Source organism: Rhinatrema bivittatum, chromosome 8, assembly GCF_901001135.1.
Source record: "Rhinatrema bivittatum chromosome 8, aRhiBiv1.1, whole genome shotgun sequence".
NCBI lineage: Eukaryota > Metazoa > Chordata > Amphibia > Gymnophiona > Rhinatrematidae > Rhinatrema > Rhinatrema bivittatum.
In genome coordinates, this window is record NC_042622.1 from 180,185,182 (window position 1) to 180,206,176 (window position 20,995).

The 20,995-nt window shown below is 51.6% G+C and overlaps 1 protein-coding gene across 4 annotated transcripts in view; it reads right to left on the reverse strand.

Moving 5' to 3' along the window:
- Positions 1-20,995, reverse strand: part of ACACA (acetyl-CoA carboxylase alpha) — a 210,694-nt gene that overhangs the window by 149,206 nt on the left and 40,493 nt on the right. For all 4 annotated transcript variants that reach the window (XM_029611735.1, XM_029611732.1, XM_029611734.1 and 1 more), the window contains exons 11-23: positions 20,222-20,392; positions 19,231-19,392; positions 18,469-18,632; positions 16,187-16,337; positions 7,096-7,199; positions 5,713-5,794; positions 5,296-5,441; positions 4,544-4,694; positions 3,942-4,076; positions 3,249-3,395; positions 2,552-2,740; positions 2,164-2,264; positions 808-896 (exon numbers count right to left, since the gene is read on the reverse strand). In XM_029611735.1, the coding sequence (XP_029467595.1) occupies positions 808-896; positions 2,164-2,264; positions 2,552-2,740; positions 3,249-3,395; positions 3,942-4,076; positions 4,544-4,694; positions 5,296-5,441; positions 5,713-5,794; positions 7,096-7,199; positions 16,187-16,337; positions 18,469-18,632; positions 19,231-19,392; positions 20,222-20,392 (1,792 nt within the window). The remainder of the gene's footprint in view (positions 1-807; positions 897-2,163; positions 2,265-2,551; positions 2,741-3,248; positions 3,396-3,941; positions 4,077-4,543; positions 4,695-5,295; positions 5,442-5,712; positions 5,795-7,095; positions 7,200-16,186; positions 16,338-18,468; positions 18,633-19,230; positions 19,393-20,221; positions 20,393-20,995) is intronic.

The window sequence follows — 20,995 nt, forward strand, 5'->3', positions numbered from 1 at the left end:
AATTTTCGCACAGTATTATGTTGCCATCTAGTGGCTGAACCTGTATTACAAAAATAAATTAAATCATTTGGGCCACTTATAACCAACTTTAAATTTTAAAGCTGATTGTAGGATTTGAATCAACATCTAGTAAAAAGGAAATCAGATGTCATATAGGGGAAAAAAAGTTTCTTTATAACTCACTGATTTACTGCTGTCATGCATCAGGTTTACATATCACCAAAGGAGGGAAAAGCGTGTGATTTTTAAAACAAAACTTTAAGTAACAAATCAATGACTTTTCTTGAAGAGTCCGGTATGGGCAGCTGTAGGGGAGAGAAGTAAGAGGGGGGGTGGGGGGGAGCTGGACCACCAGCTATCACCCCACCGGCCGAAAAGGATGAAAAAGCTCGGGGCTCCCAACCCCTGCTCGTCCAAAGACGCCTACAACCAGGGGGGATGGTCCCACCAGGACCTCACAACCCCCTGGGAGACTCCTAGATAAATTTCAACTCTAACTTTCTTTTTTTTTTTTTTTTTTGCTTGGATCAGGACTGCAGGTTTTGCATCACCTCCATCTGCTGGAGACAGAGAAATACTGAGGAGCAGCAGGTGGCTCACCAGGTTAAGAGAGGGCACTCTCGAAGTTTTTCTCTGACTCCATCTGCTGGAAGGGAGGCAAAACCCAGCAGTCTGGGCTGCTCCGGGTACGTGCAGAGAAGAGGGCTTTGATGTTCATGAGAGAGCACGGTGGAAGGGGGTTCTGGGAGCACTGCACTCTCTCCCACCCACCATCCCACAGATCCCTGCACAGAGACAAGGACTTACCATGCTGGAACTGGATCTCCACTTTCAGGTACTGGCGCAGCAGATCCATTACCACCGCTTTCATGTGTCCTCGGTTCCCACTGCGGTACCTGCAGAGAGAAAGGGAATGAGTCATCCCCACTGTGGCATGGGTGGGGGAAAGGAGACAGCGGCTCTGCTCTGATACCATCCAGCTACGGCCTCTTTACTGCCACAGGGACTGCTGGGGGCTTGTCTAACTGCTGGCCACAATTAGCCAACCTCAGTTAGTGAAAGAACTCTCACGTGAATGAAAGGCCGCAGAGAAGGAAGATGTCTACAATTACCTGTTGCAAATGCTGTTATTTTCAGAGTCCTATCTAGATGTCGCTGGGAACTAAAAAGTATTATTTTTTTCCAAAGGCTGTGCAGATTCTAAACAAGCTTATGTGCTGAAACCATGAGAACTGTTAGTCCAAGGGCAGACCAGAAACCTGGGAGTAACAGGGGGCGGCAGTAAACACCAGACAGTACCAAGCAGATGTACTGAAGGGGGATAAAACAGGAGGAGGGAGGGGACTCCGCTCCTGCTTCAAGCAAGTTAGGGTAAAAGTAAGCAGAGCTGTGAGAACAGCGGTGAGCATCGCCGGTTACTTATGTCGGACTTCCAGAGCTGAACGGATTTATTCTTGGGCCCCTTTCATCTGTCATTAGGAACGTAAGATTTGCTATCTTTATATGTATCTTTTAATACCTTACTAATTATTATTATTATTTGCCTGCAATCACCTCTCCAGCGCTTTATGTCATTATTCTCTTGCTTAGTAAGTGCTCAAATAAACTTACATCCCATACCTGGATCCTGGTGTACTGACTCAGTGTATGTGTGCATCTTTGTTGGTGTATTGGAGAAGCCGCAAGGTATAAAGCCCCTTGGTATCTCCCTCTTTCCTGAGAATTTGCCCCGAGGTAGGCCTGTGGGAGTTCAGGCACTCCCCTCGCTATATTCTGTGTATGAGCGTGGCCTGAACTCTGAACAGGGACTTGCACAGGAGGACGAGGTTTATTTGCTCAAAATTGCATCTCCCTGCACATCAACGATTGCCATGTGAAGCGAAGTGATGTAGTCCAGCGCCAGACATCCACGTGCACATTTTAATCACTACAGAGGACTAAAGAAGGGAACATAACAGAGAGCCCATTTCCTTCTCTATATAACAAACATGGGGGGGAGGGGGGCCGCCCCAGCGCTTTCAGGCAGGGAATCTGTACACACTGCATCAGAACAGAATGATAACTGGCACTGCAGTGCGCACTGCGCTTCGGCCTGGGGGACGGGGAGGGGCGGAAGAAGCCCCGTGTTCTCCTCGGTTCCCCCAGGGGCCGGCGGTCACCCACCTCTGCACGAGCTGCACGATGCTCTGAGTGTTCATGAAAAACACCTCCCGCTCGGACTTGCGGTTCAGAGTGGCCGCGTGGCTGTCGAGTATGTTGGCAATCTAACAGAAAAAAAAATACATTAAGCAAAGAAAGAGAAGATGCATCGTTCATAGAGCTGGGGGGGGGGGGGGGAGGGGGCATTGAACGAGTGGATGCAAGGCAATGCCAGCAAAATTGATGGGGGCCTGACCAGCGAAAAGTTACACATAACCTTAAAGTGATGAAATCTGAAAGCTGCACCTGCTGGGGACTTCCAGAGAAGAGAAGTACTACAGGAGGGAGTTCTGCCTGCTGGGGAGCCGAGGGAACTGGCAGAGGTGCTACGGGAAGGAGCTTTAACTGATACCTGCTGACTGGGGAACTGGCAAAGGACAGAGGTGATGTTGCTGGCATACTGGGCCATCTCTTTTTTGATGGATTTCTCCACGTTGGGTGGGATTCGGCCAGAGACACTGGTCATGATGTCTTGCAATTCCAAGAGAGGAAGAGAGGGGTCCCGGAGCGTTTTCATCAGCCTCTCCACCCAGTCCTTCACCTGCAACGCAGAACAGATGTACAATAACCTGCGAGATCCCAGCCCCGATCCTCTACAAAATCACCAGCACTTGGAGCTCCATAGACCTTCGCGTGCGAGGAAGATCCAGAATGACCAGTGGGAACATGGCAGGTCCCGAGAGCACCTTCCTTCCCCATACCATCAGCACCCCAGGGTCCCACCCTACACCGCCAGCTCCCCAGAGCACCTCCCTCCCTCAACCCTGTCTCCTAGTGTTGATGTTCTTAAAAAAAAAAAAAAAAAAAAAAGCTGCAACGGAAAATAAAACATGATTATAAAGGCATCAGGTCGCCAACCTGGAATGACGCGGTAGAAAATCACCACCGCCTCCCTCCCCTCCCGCATGAATTTTTGTCATATCGCCTCCGCATTTTGGTGATGGCATGGCCACCTACTGGATGACAGCTGGTAGCCCAATTGGCTTTTGTGGTCACCATGGGGCTCCTGCCAGCCGAGGGGTGGTGGCAAGCATCGTGGGCAGTAATACCTTGTTGATGAAGTAGGGCTCCGGCATGCAGTATCCGTTCATGACGTTCAACAAGTTATCCAGGGCACAGTGGAAGACACGATGGAGCTTCTCCCCCCGCAGTGCTGAGCTCTGGATCTGTGGCAAGGGGCCTGTGTACAGCTCTGCCTACGCACCGCAGACAGATTTGGGGGGGGGGGGGAAGAAAAGTACAGTAAAAAGGCAGAATGAGCCTGCTCAGAGCCAGGAGCCTGGCACAAGAGATGAACAGAATTGCAAACACTGCACGTCACACAAAACGAAACGTAAAGCCTCACTGGGGCTGCATTTCCCGTAAGGAGTACACGTGCACAATGAGCATCAACATCCCAACACGCACGTGAGCGACGCTTTCTCCTGCTCCGTGTTCCAGGCCTGATCACTCTTCATTTCCATACTCTGACCTGCCGCACGCCGAGGGGGAAGGCAGCTGTCGCCCATTGACAAGTTCCAATCCCACCTTGTGTAACCGGAGAACCGCCAAGCTGCCAGCTATCGTACGGTGCCGGGTACACAGACCGCACGCCCATCAATAAAGGAACACCTTGGAAACGGTGCTCACACAATCCAACAGGCATCGTGTTTTCCCTTGTGCCTGGCATCTCCTCCCGCCTCCCTGCCAAGAGGGTTTTACTGACCCAGCTCTTCTGCCGCCGAGGAGCTGGCTCGCCCTACCTGCTGCACTCTGCTGGGGTCGTCGAGCTGAAGCTTCGCGATGACACAGCCGGGCTCCAGCACTGCCCCAGTGCGCTTCACGTAGTGAATGCACCCCGACTCCACCGCCGTCAGAGTCATCACCATTTTCATCACCTAGAATGGATGGACAGGTGAGCGTGCTTCACGCCGCCAGCAGGGCCATGACTGCTTCATCTCAGCCGATCACGCATGGGGGGGGCAGCCTTGAAGAGCAAACTCAACAGATAAAGAGCCCAGACCTTTGGTGAGACCCCACCAGAGTGGCATGCAAGACCTTAACATGAGGTCCCTGGCACGCATCACTGCAATCCCATACTCTCCGTCCGAAGATGGCACGAGATCAAAGTGCGAGCACCGGTCAGCTTGATGTGGTCAATGGATGTTTAATGATGCAAACTCAGCAGTACATTACCCGAGGGAGGGACACTGGGAGTCCTGAAAGATGCCAGCTTTCCAAAGAAGCAGCATTCCCTGATGCGTCAGCTTTCATGCCAACATCCTCTCTCCAACACTCCCGCTCAAGCGCCCATGTCCCTTGCTAGAAGAAGTGACCTCTCTTTCCCAAGAAAGGTTTTCGTTACCTCGATTTCGGCGTAGCACTGTCCTGCGAAGACGTGGCCCCCGTCCTCCACCACGTACTGGATGAGCTTCCCGGCTGAGGGCGAGCGCAGGATGGACGGGTCATTTTCCTTCTCAAATACGCAGGTCTTATTGCCGATCGTGATGCGGTACCTGGAAAAGAAAGGAAAAAAAAAATTCCCCACACAGCAACATTGGGATGCAGCGTAAGCAAAGATGTGCTCAGAGCAGGGCGCGGAGCATACAGATGAGAAGCACTGCACAATCTGAGCAGGACACAGGGCAAACCGAGGCTGGAGAACCGCACAGCGAGCTCAGATCTGATTATCGCACAGCGCAGTGCATAGGTCACACCTCAGGTAACGTACTGCTGATACAGCGAAACTCTGTGAGGTGGACCAGAGAGTCGCACAAGGACATTTCATGCGTTCTCAAGCAGAGCGGGCTGGCCGGTCCTCAAAGAATGTCGAAAACACACGATGGCTCCCCATAGACCTGCCAGCTCTCTCTCTCTTTGAGAGTGGGAACGCCTTCATTTTTAGATCGAGAAATGCTACCAGCTCCCCCCTCAGGACTCCCCGCCAAACAATGCCTGGGCTCCGTTGGGAGATCAGGATCTCTTCCTCTTCTCTACCCCAAAACCTCACCCAGACGAAGCTATGAAAATGCGGGCACACACATACACACACACACAGAGAGCCAGACAGGAAGCAGCACGGTCGTGCAAGGGAAGAGAAGGCAGCCAGCAGCGTACCTGTCCACCTCCTCCTTCATGTAGGTGGTGTAGCTGCTGCCATCGTAGGACAGGAGCAGTCCTCCGTCGCTCAGCCTGTGCACGTCGATCTCCACGCAGGAGCCGTTCATGATTACCACGTAAGAGTTGGGGGACTGCCGTGTCACCTACAGAAGCCAAGACGACAACAAATAGCCACCGGTCTCAGCCCACCGCAGGGTGGGGACGGCATCCCGTTGGTTGCTCCCAGCCATGACACGGCGTCATGGAGCGCACACGACGGCAGATCCTTCTCTCACTGTCCCGTTCCCCCCCCCCACACCCCATCCCCCACCACAGCTTGCACACAACAGACTTTCAGCTGTGCCATGCTTGCTTTAAAAACAGCCACAACAATATTATTGCACACATTAAAAAACCCCCAAAAAACCAACATACCTTCAGGACGTACTTTATTCCCTCATAAATGAGCTCCACATCCACAGTGTTCAGCAGCGTGTGAGCTGGCAGCACCTGGCCCCTGGTGGAACAGCGCATGTGGTCAAAACACCAGCCGTGATTTTTCATGACTCCTAGAGACTCGAGAGCAAATGCGGCTCGCCCGCAAGAGTCCTCCCCAACCACAGCCGGGAACTAGAAAACCCTTCCTCCCATCCAGGAGCGCCCCGTGATTCCATGGCAGGGCAGGAACGAGCAAGGACTCAAACTCCAGTGTGAATACTCAGCTCACTCGGGAGCAGAGTCAGGGCTGGCAAACTCCCCTGCATTCCCACATTTTGAGGATAAAAAAAAAAAAAATGGATTGCTATTCCTCTCCAGCTCACAGAACAGCGCTTCAGAACTCTTTTGTTCCCTCCACACACATCTCCTAAAATGTTCCACCAGAGCTTAAGAAGGGCCATCCTGCTCAGGACAGAGTTAGACAAGGACCAGAGAACAATGAGAGTGGGAATCTGGAAATGGCATAATCATGTGGCGCTGTACGACTGCCACCCAGGCACAGCGGCATGGATTTAAAGCTCCTAAAATTCACTTTTACTACTCCCATCCACGAGGGTAGGAATCGTCCCAGCAGCAGCCTCCTGCTTCTTTGGGCCTCTACGAGGGCTACAGCACCAAGAGCTTTCACGCACTCTTTCCAGGGTCTTTTACCAAGCCATTTGCAGTTTAACTGGACCCAAGGCCGGGATTGGGCGTCATTAGACTTCATTATAGCCCCTCCTAACCTAGGTTTGGTCCAGTCTGGAGGTCATGGACTAGGGCTCCTTCCTGAACTCTGCATTCCTTGGCCCTAAATCTGACCACAAGGAGTCGCCATTCTGAGACTATGATTCCCACCCAAGAGCTGTGAACGCTGGTCCCGAGAATGGAAAACGTAGTCTAGAAGATCCCTTTGCATGGCAGTACACTACACTGTCACCGAGCTGCCCCGTTCATCCCCCATTTTTAACTCCTCCCCTCTAACCTAATCACTGTCAAGGTGCTTGATCGTGAACTCCCCCCAGAAGAGATGCATCTGGAGCCTGGCCAGAGGACGTCATGGTCTCATGACGATGGGGGGGGACTCTCTCCTCCTCCCAGGGGCTGCCTCCGCAGCAACCTCAACTGAGCTGAGGAATCGAATCTGGTTTTCTCACATAAGAGCACTCAACGCTGCCACAGAGTCTCCAGGTCTAGCCTGGGGCAGCGCCGACCCAATGGAATGCACGTCCAGCACCAGGCAGAGGTGGGCCTCTGGTCTGGGCAAAGGCCACTGAAATTGAAGAGACTGGTCAGAGTGCCCCCGTCTTACATGCCGCACCTATCCCGGCTCTCGTTTACCTCTCTAGAGAGTGCAGGAAGTTGGAGACGCTGTTGCGCAGGCTGACGTCCGCCACGTGAAGCGCGCCGCACACCACGCCCAGCATGGTGTCAGGTCTCTCTGCCTACAGCGAGGAGAAAAAGCGGGGCAGTGTTAACACCCTCAGCCCAGCGGGGGTCACTCCTTTGCTACAGCTCTCCCGGTCCCCAACTCCCGCAAGAGGATCAGCAACCACTCTACAGAGAAGGGGGGAAACCAGAGATCCTCTCTCTGCTCAGACAGCGACAGTGGTTTGGACCCAGCTTACTGCTCCCAGATTTGGCAGTAAATGATACCACTTACCCCAGGGTTACCTGCTCGGTCTCTCTCTCTTAAAGCTGCTGAACCCCAGTTCTGTTGCCTCATCTGGAAACCATTTCAGCATTAGAAGGGAGTCCAGTGTCTCTCTGGGAGGGGGAAGGGCGCTATTTCAAAACATCTTCAAAATGTGCACAGTTTGCAAGGGGGTCTCTTCCCCACCAACTTTGCACAGATTCTCAAAGCAAAAGCATGCGTTCCCTTTGAAAACCACCCTGGGAATAAAGTTCCTGCAAAGATTTGCACCTGTTTTCTCGGCAGGTATTTAATTCCTTTCAAAATTACGCACGTAGTTTTGGAAACACACCTACAGGAAAAAAAAAAAAAGAAAAAAAACCCCTCTCCGTGCACTATTGCCCTCCACCCCCTTGCCGCCTAACCCCGTATTCTTTCTCCACAGATAAACAGTGAACGCGTTGTTGAATCCCCATGCTTGTTTTTGACTCGTGGAAAAAAGTGGGCGACTTTTGAACATCGAAAACCTTCCAGACCCGAACATATGTGAGTAAAGTAGAAGTATTTCGTACCCGTAGGAGGGTGGAAATGACTGAATCAGGATAACCCTTCTTCCTCAACTGCCTACTTTCATAAGCCAGGCCGCTAGACAAAAGCGAGCCGCCTGATCGAAAAATACTGGACCTTGCCGAAGAAGATTCAGAAGATGACTGAGATGAAAGGGGCCATCCACCGCCAAGTTGATGAGATCCACGAACCATGGCTTCCGTGGCTATTCCAGGGCTACGAGGATGACCGACCCTGAGTGGGTCTCTATTCTTAAGACCTTGCCCACCAATGGCCAAGGAGGAAAAACATAGAGCAGAATGTCGCAGGGCCATGGAAGGACCAGAGCATCCACTCCTTCCGCCCCGTGCTCCCTTCTGCGACTGAAGAAATGAGCCGCCTACGCGTTCTGCCTAGTCGCCATTAAGTCCAGGTGGGGCACTCCCCACCGACGAGTTAAGAGCTGCATCACTTCCTCGGATAGCTCCCACTCTCCGGGGTCTAATTGTTGTCGGCTGAGAAAATCCACCTGAACATTGTCTACCCCGGCTATGTGTGAAGGCGCCAATCAGGCGAGATTGTGTTCCGCCCAGACCATCAGCTTGTCCGCCTCCCCAGCCACCGGACAACTTCTTGTTCCCCCTGGGTGACTGATGTATGTCACCGTTGTTGCGTTGTCAGACAAAATTCGCACCGACTGATGCCGGATGAGAGGGAGAAAGCTGCGCAGCGCCAGGCATACTGCTCGTTTCCAAGCGATTTATGGACCACTTCGCCTCCTGACGTGTCCATTGACCTTGTACTGACTGCGATTGGTAAACTGCTCCCCAACCAGAGAGGCTGGCATCCGTTGTTACGATTACCCACTATGGCTCCTCCAGGTCCACCCCGCGCCATAAGGTGAGACTGGCTCTGGCGGGGGTCCATGAGCAGTAAGGGTAACTGGAACTCTTCTGACTTGGGATCCCAGCAGGAAAGCAATGCCCTTTGCAAAGGTCTCATATGAGCAAAGGCCCAGGGAACTAACTCCAGAGTAGATGCCATATAACCAAGACCCTGCAAGTAGTCCCATACCTTGGGCATCGGTAGGGCCAACAGCCACTGAATCTGAGACATCAGCTTGTCTATCCACTCCTGAAGGAGGAAAACTTTGCTGTCAGCCGTGTCAAATCGGGCTCCCAAGAAATCCAGCACCTGGGATGGGACCAAATGGTTCTTGGAGAAATTGATGACCCATCCGAAAGAGTGAAGACGCTGCAAGACCGAGCGAACTGCTATCTTGCAAAGTTCCTCCGACATCGCCTGAATTAGCCAATCGTCCAAGTAGGGATGAACCAAGATCCCTTCCCTTCTGGGAGCCGCCACCACTACTACCATCACCTTGGTGAAGACGCAGGGAGCCATCGCCAAACCGAACGGAAGCACTTGGAATTGATACTGCTCGCCCAAGACCATAAACCGCAGAAACCTTTGATGATGTTCGCGGATCCCTATGTGAAGACAAGCCTCTGTCAGATCCAACGAGGCCAAAAATTCGTCTTTGCAGACAACCGTAATGACTGACCGCAGAGTTTTCATGTGAAAGCGGGGCACCCGAAGCGCCCTGTTTACTTTCTTCAGGTCCAATATCAGGCGGAAGGAGCCCTCCTTCTTGGGAACCACGAAATATATAGAGTACCTGCTGACCCTGCGTTCAGCCGGTGAAACTGGAACAATGGCTCCCAGGGCTTTCAATCGACACAGGGTTTGGTGCACCACCTGTTGTTTTGCCTGGGACCCGCAGGGAGACACCAAAAACAGGTCTCACAACGGGCAAGCAAAATCTAAAGCATAACCATGTTCTATGATGCTTAGAACCCATTGATCCAAAGTAATCTTGACCCATTCCTCGAAAAACAGAGAGAGACAACCTCCTATCTCCGGAAAGGAGGAGTGGGTCGGCGCACTTTCATTGGGAAGACTTGTTGCCGGAAGATCCTTGGGAGACCCCTTTGCGGGGGGGGGGGGGGGGGAGGGGGGGCCTTTGGCCGTGAAAGGAATGAGCCCAAGCCTGGGACCTCGCCGATGGCTGCCACGGAGCGAAGGAAGGGGCTCTGCCCTGACGAAAACAGCACTGCCCCCGAAAACGGGAACGAGATGAACCGAAGGTCCTAGAAGGCCTAGGCTTGTCCTCCGGAAGCTTGTACACTTTATTGTCCCCTATGGACTTGATGAGATGTTCTAAATTGTCTCCAAATAAAAATTTTCCTTTGAACGGAAGAGCTCCCAACTGAGACGTCAGCGGACCAATTGTGGAGCCATAGAACTCTACTGGCCGACACTGCGAAGACCATTGTGCGCGAGGAAGTACGGAGGAGATCATACAACACATCTGCGGTATATGCAACTGCCGCCTCCACACGCTCCGCTTCTGCTTGGGGAAGATCCTGAGCAGTGAGTACTACTGCATGAGACTACTGCAGACAGCCGCTCTGACGCCAAGCACAGACACCTCAAAAATCTGCTTAAGAAGGACCTCAAGCTTCCTATCCTGGAGATCCTTAAGCATAGCCGCTCCTGCCACTGGAATTGTTGTGCGCTTGGTGATGGCCAAAACGGCCATGTCCACCTTAGGGACTGTGAGAAGATCAGACTCCTCCGGTAGCGGATAAAGCTTCTCCATAACTTGTCCGACCTGCAGACTGGCCTCCGGCGTGTCCTACTCCCAGGTCATGAGCTGCAAAAGCATTGGGTGGAAAGGAAAAGTCCTAGGGAGAGCCCAAAGACCCGACAGGATGGGATCCACCATGGAAGGCTCAGAAACTTGTTGCGGAGCCTGAATCCCTAGCTCCGACAGAACATGAGGGTTCATAGGATCAAGCTCCTCCCCTCGAAACAATCTGAGCACCTACGGATCATCTCCCTCAACTGGGTCGGATTTGTCAACCTCATCGTCCACGTCAGCGCTGGGAGGGTCCTGCAAAGAAAGATCCAGGGATTCGGCTAACGGGGCCCCAGACGCGTCCGAATTCTCACAGACCGTCTGAATTCTAGCGGTGTCCTGGCCCTCAGCAGGCCCGGAGACCTTCGCTGGTTGAGGCTCCTGTGATTGTAAATCAGCTTTTGCCTCAAGATACGCTTTGTGCAGTAAAAGCACAAATTGCGAAGAAAAAGGGTGCTGTCTCTTTAAGGCTCCCCCCCCCCCCGGGGGGAAAACTCGAATTGGGGGGGGCAAAGCAGGCACCGAGCCTTGAGGCCTCTCAGGGCTCAGATTCAGCGGGGAAAGCTGCGGCGGGAAGTCCCCTACCCCCAAGCCCTGCACTACATCGGAGCCTGGAAAATCCAAAATGGCCGCTGTTCCCGCGCTGATCGGAAACAGGGCAGGCCGAGGCCTCTGAGCAGGCAGTTTTTTCCCTGTACCTCGGGACCGTGTGAGGGATGCCCCCCTGTCGCTCCTCGTCACCTCCAACGGGCCTTCTCCCCTGGGAATTCATCGGGAGCAGAGGCCATTGCGGGAGAGCCGCACAGCTGGCTCCCTGCAGGCAGAACACCGCGATTCCTGCGGCAGTTTCAAATGGAGCTGCGACAAGGGAAACAAACTCAGCAAAAAACAAGCACCTCTGGAATCCTGGGAGACCTGAGCCAGCTAAGAGCTTTCTTTTTGTTTTCTTTTTTGACATTGCTCACAATCAACCAGGGGAATGAAACGTCCCTGGGTCTAGGCTTAGCAAATGCAGGTCTCACCAGAGGAATGGAAACGTCTCTGGGCTGTTAGGGGGAGGGACCGGCCCACCGGTAAATTCCCCTACTCACTGGTTTGATAAGCTCTGGTCAACCAGGCTCTCAGGGCCCCCAACTCCAGCCGTGCCTACTACCAAGGGGGATAGGCTCCAACCCCTTGGGAGGACATGTACTCTTTTTCTCTCCCTAGTCTTTCTTTTTTTTTTTAACCATTTGATCTAGCCAGATGAAAATTAAAGGTACAAGGACCTTCCCAACAGAAAGCTAACTTTGATTTTTTATTTTTTTTTAAAGGATCAGGACCGCAGGTTCTGCCACCTTCATCTGTTGGAGACAGAGAGATACTGAAGGATCGCAGGTGGAACACCAGTCTAAGAGGGGGTGGCTTTCAAGTTTTTCTCTGTCTCCATCTGCTGGAAGGGAGGCATAACCCAGCAGTCTGGACTGATCCGGGTACATACAGGAAACCATGGTCCCTACAACCTAGTCCGGAACCTCCAGGCCCATCCCTTTCTCAAAATTGGGCCATCACAGCCACCACGAGAGACTGGACCTGGAAGTACCCTGCAGCAGTAAAGGCTGATGAAACTCCTCAGACAAAGGATCCCAGCGTGGTAGCAATGCCCTCTGTAGAAGGTGCATGTGGGCAAAGGCCCATGGCACCAAATTCAACATAGATGCCACTGAACCCAGGACCTGAAGATAATCCCAAGCCCTGGACACTGGCATCTGCAAAATCTGTACCAACTGAGACTGAAACTTCCAAATCCTCTCCGAGGTGAGAAACACTCTGCTGAGCTGAGTATCGAACTTCGCCCCCAAGTATTACAGCGATTGGGTACGGCTCAGGTGATTCCGCCAAATTCACTACCCAGCTCAAGGACCGCAACATATCCATCACCACGCGCACAGACTGCCAGCATAACTCCTCAGATTTCCCTCGGATAAGCCAGTCATCCAGATAAGCATAAAGTAGGATCCCCTCCCTGCGGAGAGCTGCTGCTGCCACCACCTTTTATGAACATGCGAGGTGCAGTCACCAAACCGAACAGGAGGGCCTGAAACTGGAAATGTTGCCCCAGAACCAAAACACAAAGAAACTTTTGATGTTCTTCCCGAATGGGTATGTGCAGATAGGCTTTCATCAAGTCCAATGAGGCCCGAAAAACTACTTGATGAACTGCCGCTATTATCGTCCGCAACATTTCCATACGAAAAAATGGGGAACTCGCAGTGCCATATTCACCTTTTGCAGATCAAGGATGGGACGAAAGGTTCCCTCCTTATTTGGCATGACAAAGTAAATCAAGTACCTCCCTGACCGCCACCAGTACTATCATGCCAGCAACTGAAGGCGACAACTTGTCCCAAAATTTCCACTTGCTTGAGACGCTATGAAAGCTTCCATGATGGGGCAAGAAAATTCTAAAGCATAGCAGTCCCTTATTACCTCTAGGACCCATTGGTCTGAGGTAATCCTGGTCCATTTGTTTTAAAACTGTGGTAGTGGAAGGCCATCTGCCATCTCGAGATTGGACCAGCCTGGCTTCATTGTGAAGCCTTACCATCGTCAGCCCTCTCTCTGGGAAGTCTACGGGCGCCTTGAAAGGACTGCTGCCTACTGGAACACTGGTTCTGCCCCGAAGACAGTGCAGAACCCTTATTGGGACGAAACCGCCGCACCTCCCGAAACCTAGAGTGAGGCAGAAAAGACTTCCTGACTGTCATCTTAACCTCTGGCAGCTTATTCCCTTTAGACTCCCCCAAAACCTTCATCAATTGTTTCAGGTCCTCCCCAGACAATTTTCCTTTAAATGGAAGATGACAGAGCTGAAACTTGGACCACTTATCAGCTGACCAATTCCACTAACCATAGCAGATGTCGCACCAACACCGCTGCGATCATATTCCTGGTCGAAGTCCAGATCAAGTCATAAAATGCATTAGTCACATACGCAATCCCAGCCTTCACCTGAGCAGCTTGGCTATTAACACCGGCGTCTGCTGAAGACTTCTCCTGATACTTCTGGACTCAGTGTAAACAGGCCTTCTGCATCAGACTTCCACAGATCGCCGCTCGTAGGCTCAGCCCTGAGACTTTAAACATCTTCTCCCTATGAATCTCAAGCTTATGGTCCTGTGCATCCTTTAATGCTGCCAAACCTGCAACTGGAATAGTCATCTTCTTAGTGACCGCCGAGATTGAAGCATGTACCTTCAGCAATACCAGCAGCTGCAGAATATCCTCCATTAGGGGATACAACTTTGCTATAGCTCTAGCCACCTTGAGGCCTGCCTCCGGTAACTCCCATTCCCGGTTCACCAGCTTCTTGATCTTCTTAGGGAGAGGAAAGGCTTATGGTGGGCCCCGGAGTCCAACCAACAATGGATCCACCCCTTCATTATCAGACTCCTCCTGGACCACCTTAATACCCAGTTCCTTTGGAACATGGGAAAACAAGGGGCCTCAACTCCTTCTTATGGAACAGACGAACCACCTGCGGGCCATCTCCCTTTGTTATTTGAACCTCTTCTGGATCAGCCATGTCCTTATCCCCATCCTGACAGTCACCTGAGATCTGCTGGGTCATCCTGATCCACCTTCGGAACAACCCCAAGACCATCTTCTGGGTCATCCAGGTCTGAATCATCCAAGCCACTAGGCTCCTCAGAATGGTCCAGGCCCAGTCGGCGAAGGAGGTCCTTTGACCCCCTGGTCAAGGAGTCCCTCAGCCTATTTGCAGCAGGACGAGAAGGCTGACTCAAATGCCTTTTATAGCCAGTGCTTTTCCTGGCTAAAAAGGCCTTATCCATAAGCAAGACAAATTCTGAGGAAAGCTCCACATCATCCTCTCTCCTGTCTGGCCCACAGCTCTTCCCCCCTGTTATGGGTTCAGACCGTGTACACTGGTATCCTGCCCAGGGGCTCTGACCTGGGGGGCTAATCTCGTATACAATTACTGGGATTACACCTGGGGGCTTGAACCCAGGAGCTTATCCCCTACACCCCCCTTCCCCAACAGGATCGCCAGAGACAACGGAGGAGGGGAGACCCATGGCTCCCAGGAGTTTGTCACCTTCCTGACAGGCTGTTAAGGCTCCCAGTATTGATCTGGTCAGGGCCATGGGAACCCATGGCTCCTCTACCAGTCTCCTTCCCCCCAGAGGGCCCATCACCTCCAGAAAATGAATTGCAGCACTGCACCACTGCATTCAGCTGTCCCTGAGCCAGGCCGCAGGCCCAAGAAGCTTTCCCGTGCTGGGAAACCACAGGTCAGCGCCATCTTGTCTCCACGTGGCTGGGCCTCCTGCAGAGGAACAGAAGCTGCGAGATCGCGGTGCGTGAGAGAGTAGGGGAACACTGCCCAATGACGCATCTGGCTCCCTGAGCAGCCCGAAGCTGCAAACAGAGGAGCTACACTGCTCCCTTCCCCAGCTTGGGCCTGCCCTGATGATCAAACCAGGAACAGCCGGAGCGGTTGCTACTGAAAGAAAAAATGTAACACTTTTTTTTTTCTTTAAAGAAACAGCAGCCACAGCAAAGGAAGAAATTCAAGCAAAAAAAAAAAAAGGAATACTTCCCTGCTGCTGGCAACACCTCTGGGAAGGAGCCTTCAGGGGATAAGAGGGAACCAGGACTCCTGTACACCACCCGCTGGCCTGGCACAACCTGAGGGATGGCCTATAAGAGTACCTAGCACCTCAGGGAGTGTCTACTAACTTCTCTTCTTCTATCTCTTCTTTCTTTCTTTTTTCTTAACTGCAGGTTTGCACCTCTGCCATCTGCTGGAGACAGAGAAATACTGAGGTACTGCAGGTGGCACTCTGTTATGTAGCAGTGCCTCAAACATTTTAGCTCTCTGCCTCCATCTGCTGGTAGGGATGCAAAACCCACTTGTCTGGACTGATCTGGGGTATGAACAAGAGAAACATTTGCGCACAAACCTCTACTCGTATCAAGAGGGGGGATGTTCATGGAAGCACATATAGGTCGGGGTGGGGGAGGGAGGGGAGGAAAGGTGCCTGCATAGACAGCATTTGCAAATCTATGTTTGCACCTTTCCAGCAAAAGATCTACCCAAGGGAACAGCCGGTGTGAGTAACAGTGCGTACATTGTCCCTGCAGTAGGCCCCTAAAGGGAACGTACGCATGTTTTCCCTTTCAGTGTGGGGGTGCAAAGCCCACAAGAAAGAGAAACACACACCCACTGAATTTGTTCCAATGCAGAGAATTTAATAATTGCTCCACCACCCCCCCCCCCCCAACCCCCTTACAAGACTTTTGAAAGAATAAGACGTTACAGGCGACATTTGTACTTTCATCTAGGGTCTAAGCACACACCATGTGGACCTTCAGAACACTGCCTGGTTACTTCCGCCCAGAATATTGATTTAATTCTTAGAGGTCACTTCTTTTTTTTTTTTAAATTAAATTTTGTCACGATCACATTGCACTCTAAAAGTATCAGCGCTGCCCGTCCAGGTCCGGGTCTGACAGCACCCGTCCCTCCCCTCCCTTCTACTGGGTGGTACCTGCACTTTCTCAGCGATGAGTCTGTCCAGCCAGCCAGTGTCTATTCGGTTCTGCTGAAAGCTCTCCGTCTCCAGCAACTTAATGAGGTATTCGACCGTGGTGCGGAAGTCGCCTCGGATGGACAGTTCCTTCAGAGCTACCACCATGTTACTGGGGCACAAGGGGAAGACAAGCAGCATGGTCAGTGCCCTCCAACTGCAGGATCAGTCATTGATAGTGGATGGGAAATCTGGAACAGGGGGTGTGCCAAGCCATGGGAAGAGGAGAATACTTCCAGAAGTCTGCGTGGATTTTCCAGGGGTAATATTCAGTAGGGTGGTAAGTGGACAAGTTATCCGGTGGGATAAACCACCAGCTGAATATACGAGAAAGTTATCCAGCTACATCCAGCTGATAACTTTAACCCTAACCGGCCAGCATCTGAATATGGCCAGTTAGGCCAAAGGTTATCTGGCATTGTGTGGATGGATAACTTGCTACTTATCTGGATATCTTCAAAGAAAATATAGAAACAGTTGAGGGCCTCCTGGACCTAGTTCCACTCCGCTACCATAAGTCTCAACCCACCAACTGGCCAGGAACCTCCTCTCCTCCAACCCCATGAAATGTTTTAAATTAGGAGAAATCTATGGTGCCAGGCCTAGCCCTCCAGCCCTCCCTTCCCACTAAATATACATATCAATTTCACCTTCCTCCAGAAGCTCTCCCACCCACCTGGTACCTGTATCATGGCCCCCTGTGTGTATGCTGCGATCCTGGCGGCTTCCAGCGTTACTCTGATGACAAGACTGGAAGCGTAATCGATCAGGGTAAATATACGCTTCCAGCCTCCTCACCACAATAATGCTGGAAGCAGCCAGCATCGCACTGCATAGCCACCATACAGGCACCGGGTGGGTCGCATCATGAGCGGAGAGGTGCGTGGGGCGGGGGAGGCTGGAGGGCTGGGCCTGGTGGCACAGATTTCTCCTAATTTAAAACATTTCATGAGGTTGAGGGGGGGAGTTTCTGGCCAGCAAGGGGGGGAAATCAGTCCAGGAGGCTCACGACTGTTCTTGGTTTTGATTTTTTTTTTTTTAATGAACGCTACTTACCCGGATATCTTTGAAGATATCCGGGTAAGTAGCGTTCATTAAAACACTCCTGGAACATCTCTTTTTATCCGGCTAGGTTTCAGCTGCATAATGACTTATCCGGCTAAAATCTAACTGGATAAGGGGGCGAATATGGTAAACCTTGCTATTTAGATGGATAACTTTAAATGGCTTTTGAATATTGACTTCTTCATTTCCAAGAAGTGTGCAGGATGGTGGATTTTGTTCAAGGAGGGCAAGAAAAACCGTCATGGTCAGCCAGTATCACGTGGAGACTGTCTGAGCAACTTAAATGCTGAAAGCCATGCAGCCACGGTGTTCAACGTGCCCTAGCTTCAATATACTTCAATGTGGAATTCAAACACCTTCTCCTGAAAAACTTTCAGAAAAGCTGGCATTCGTGCTACCACCTGCATGCACACACGTGGCCCCCTGTAATGGAACTGCTTCTGACTACTCTGGCTGAGGATGCGTTTAGAGGTTAGGCCGTGGTGGATTCCAAGTTCTCACCCAGACAGAGACTAGTGTGAAGGCCCCAGGCCAACCTGTACTGCTTTTCACTGTGAAATTCTAAAGCATGCTTACAAACCGGCAAGAATCTGTGAACCGTAGCTGTGCCCCTGGTTCTACGGGGACAAAGTAAAACAATGAATAGTGAAGGGAGGAGGGATTTCCACACACTCACACAGCCCTGCTTGAAATTGATAAGAGTATAAAGAGAGGGAATGCTGCTTCTCTCCCAAGAAAATTGGCAGTTTAAGAACTGAACTGAATAGCTAGGGGGGAGAGAGAGGTGGCTTCCTGCCCGTGATAGCACAGACTGATCCCTTGGAAAATGTAAGCTTTATCTATATGTAGTAATTGTTATCTGCAACTAACTCTTCTGTATTATCCAATTTTATTTTTTCTCTGTTCTATCCTCTTATTGCTTAAATAAACCTACCACAAAGACCTGGAACGGTGATGTACTGAGTCAGAGTGTGTGTGTGTGACTATTTGTGTGGGGGAATAAGCTCCTGGCTACAAGCCCAGTAATATTGTGTGTAGACGCTGGACAAGCCCCCGAGGTGGTCCTGTGTGCATGCAGGTGATGAGCTCCTCGGATAAGACTCCCCGTGGAGACCCCAGTGAGATTAGTGCCTGGGTTAGAGACCCCGGGCAGGATGCCAGGCTCCACAGTCACTCACGAGATGGCTTCTTCGCGGTTTTCTCCCCAGGAGAAGCAGTGACCAAACTGGGAGTCAGCAAATTCGTGCAGCCCGCCAGCAGCCGCCACGCTGAAGTAACCCCAGACGTTCTTGTTGCTGCGGAAGTTCAGTTCCTGCACCGTTCCAGAGCTGGGCTTGAAACCCTACAAAAGGGAGGCAAGCAGGCATCAGCGCCAGGGCGAGCGGGACCGGACCTCACAAGAACTGCCCAAATCCAAAAGGGGGGGGGGGGGGCCACAGCAGACAGGCCCTGAAAAGATGCTCTCCCTAACTGGGTGGGAAACACATCCTGTTGGTGACACAATGAACCTACAGATTTTTCATGGGCTGACTATGGGCTCCCTGTGTTCCTAGGACTGGGTCCTAGGAACACAGGGAGATAAAGTGATTTGTTCCAAGGGTATTCAGGGGGCTTCTCTTGAACCAGAGTCCAGTGGCCTGATAGCCCATTCCTCCCTCAGCCTGTAGATAGTGGCGGTACCAAGCCAAAGCCCATTCACTTCCTGGTACAGTGCCACAGACCCCAGTCTTTGTCACTAGGGATCCTCTGTGCCTCTTCCAGGTTTTCACGAGTTCCGCTACTGTTTTTCATCTCTACCGCCTGCCCCAGGAGGCCGTTCCATGCATCCACAACCCTTTCCCATGAAGAGAGAATTTTTTTTTTTTTTTAATGTTATCCCTGAGGCTACCCCTTTGGACCCGCACACCATGACCCTTCTTTCCCAAGGGGAAAAAGCTCACCTCATCGGGATTCTCGCTGGTAATGCGAGCAGCGATCACATGACCCCGAGGGCAGGGCACGTGGACTGAATTATCGAAGTCGATGGGCGAGTCTCCCCAAGCGGGGACACCATACATCATCCGGATGTCCTTCATCCTGTGCAGTGGGATCCCCATTGCGATCTGCACAGAAAACGGGACCTGTTACCGGTGCTTCTAAAGCATGCCAATGCCAACGAGTTTAACAACACATCCTGGGGGGTGGGGGAAGACGTTCACTGCTCTACACATGCATGCACCGTAAAAAAATCGGATGATGTGATCGGCTCATGCGGGACCAGCACAAACACAACACTGCTTGCATGGTCCAATGTTCACGGCTGGAAACAACAGAAATCAGGCAGGGAACTATTCTGAGGGGTAGGGGGAGGAGGTGGTCACCTTTTCCTTATCCAAATACTGCAACACACCAGCTGAGGACACTCAGCAAGGCAACAGACAGAGAGAGCGCAAAAGGGCTGAGTAAAAAAATACCCCAACATCACAAATCAGTCACTGATCAGAAGAGCCTCGAGCATAAGCTCCACCTCTAATCCAGGTATTTACCTCATGGGTGGGGTTACATGGATTTAATAAACTGAACCAAAAATGATAAAGTTTTCCCCAAAAGAATCCAAAATGTTATCAATTTTTTCTCCTGATTTATTGTATTTAGAAAGAGTGATTTAATTAGCCTCATCCACAAGCAACTAGTCGGATTAGAGGCGGGATTTAGGGTTTTATGCACATTTATTTAGCGCTCCTGGACATATACAGCACTGTACAATGGCGCTAAGCATTCAGGTCTGCCCAGTTGTTCTACCCACTACACACACAGACTCTCTCTCTGTCTCAGTGTCAGGATTCAGCTGGATACACAGGAATGCTTTCTGAGTCTTCCCCTTTGCACAACTCTTGCAGATGCATGCTTCATTCCCTTCAGACACTGGGCACTGCACTGGCCGTGGCTTACCTGAAGCTGGGCGGCAGGCAGGTTGACGTCGGCCACCATCTCAGTGCAGGGGTGCTCCACCTGCAGCCGGGGGTTCAGCTCCAGGAAGTAGAAGCTGCCGTCCTGGCTGTAGAGATATTCCACCGTGCCGGCGCTCACATAGCCCACCATCTTGGCAAGTTTCACTGCACACTAAGACAGACATGAGTTCTATTAGACACAACCTGCCAATCCATCAATGCCCATCCCCACTACTGGCGATCAGAATCACCAGCACACAACTGAGTGGCACAGTCAGAAAAGGAGCATGAACAGGCAGACGGAATGGGCAGGGCACCCAAAGTATCCCCTCATCTGTAACTTATACTGCAGCTTCACTGGCCGTTAGCTAATAGTAGCCAGTAACCGTAGAGGCCTGTCTAGTCAGGGCCTACATGACATCCTAATCTTCAGTAATCCCCATAACCAGCCCAGTGGCTCAGTGATGCTGAGAACCCTGGCTTCGATTCCTGGATCAGGGGGAGGGGAATCTGTAAACGCTGCCTCAGCGGTATCCCGAGCCCTTGGACAACCCAGGCAGCAGAAGCCTAGATTCAGGAATTAAAACAAACAACCAAAAAAAAACCCCTCAGACCTCCTATATGGCAGCAGGCAGCACCGCAGCTGAACCATGCAGGCAGGTGCCCCTCCGCCCTCTCCATGCCATTTTCTACTCCTTCTCTGTTGACATCTGAGCAGGAGGCGGCACACTTGGAAGAAAGTCTTCTGTGTGGTGCCAATGGAAAAATTATCTGC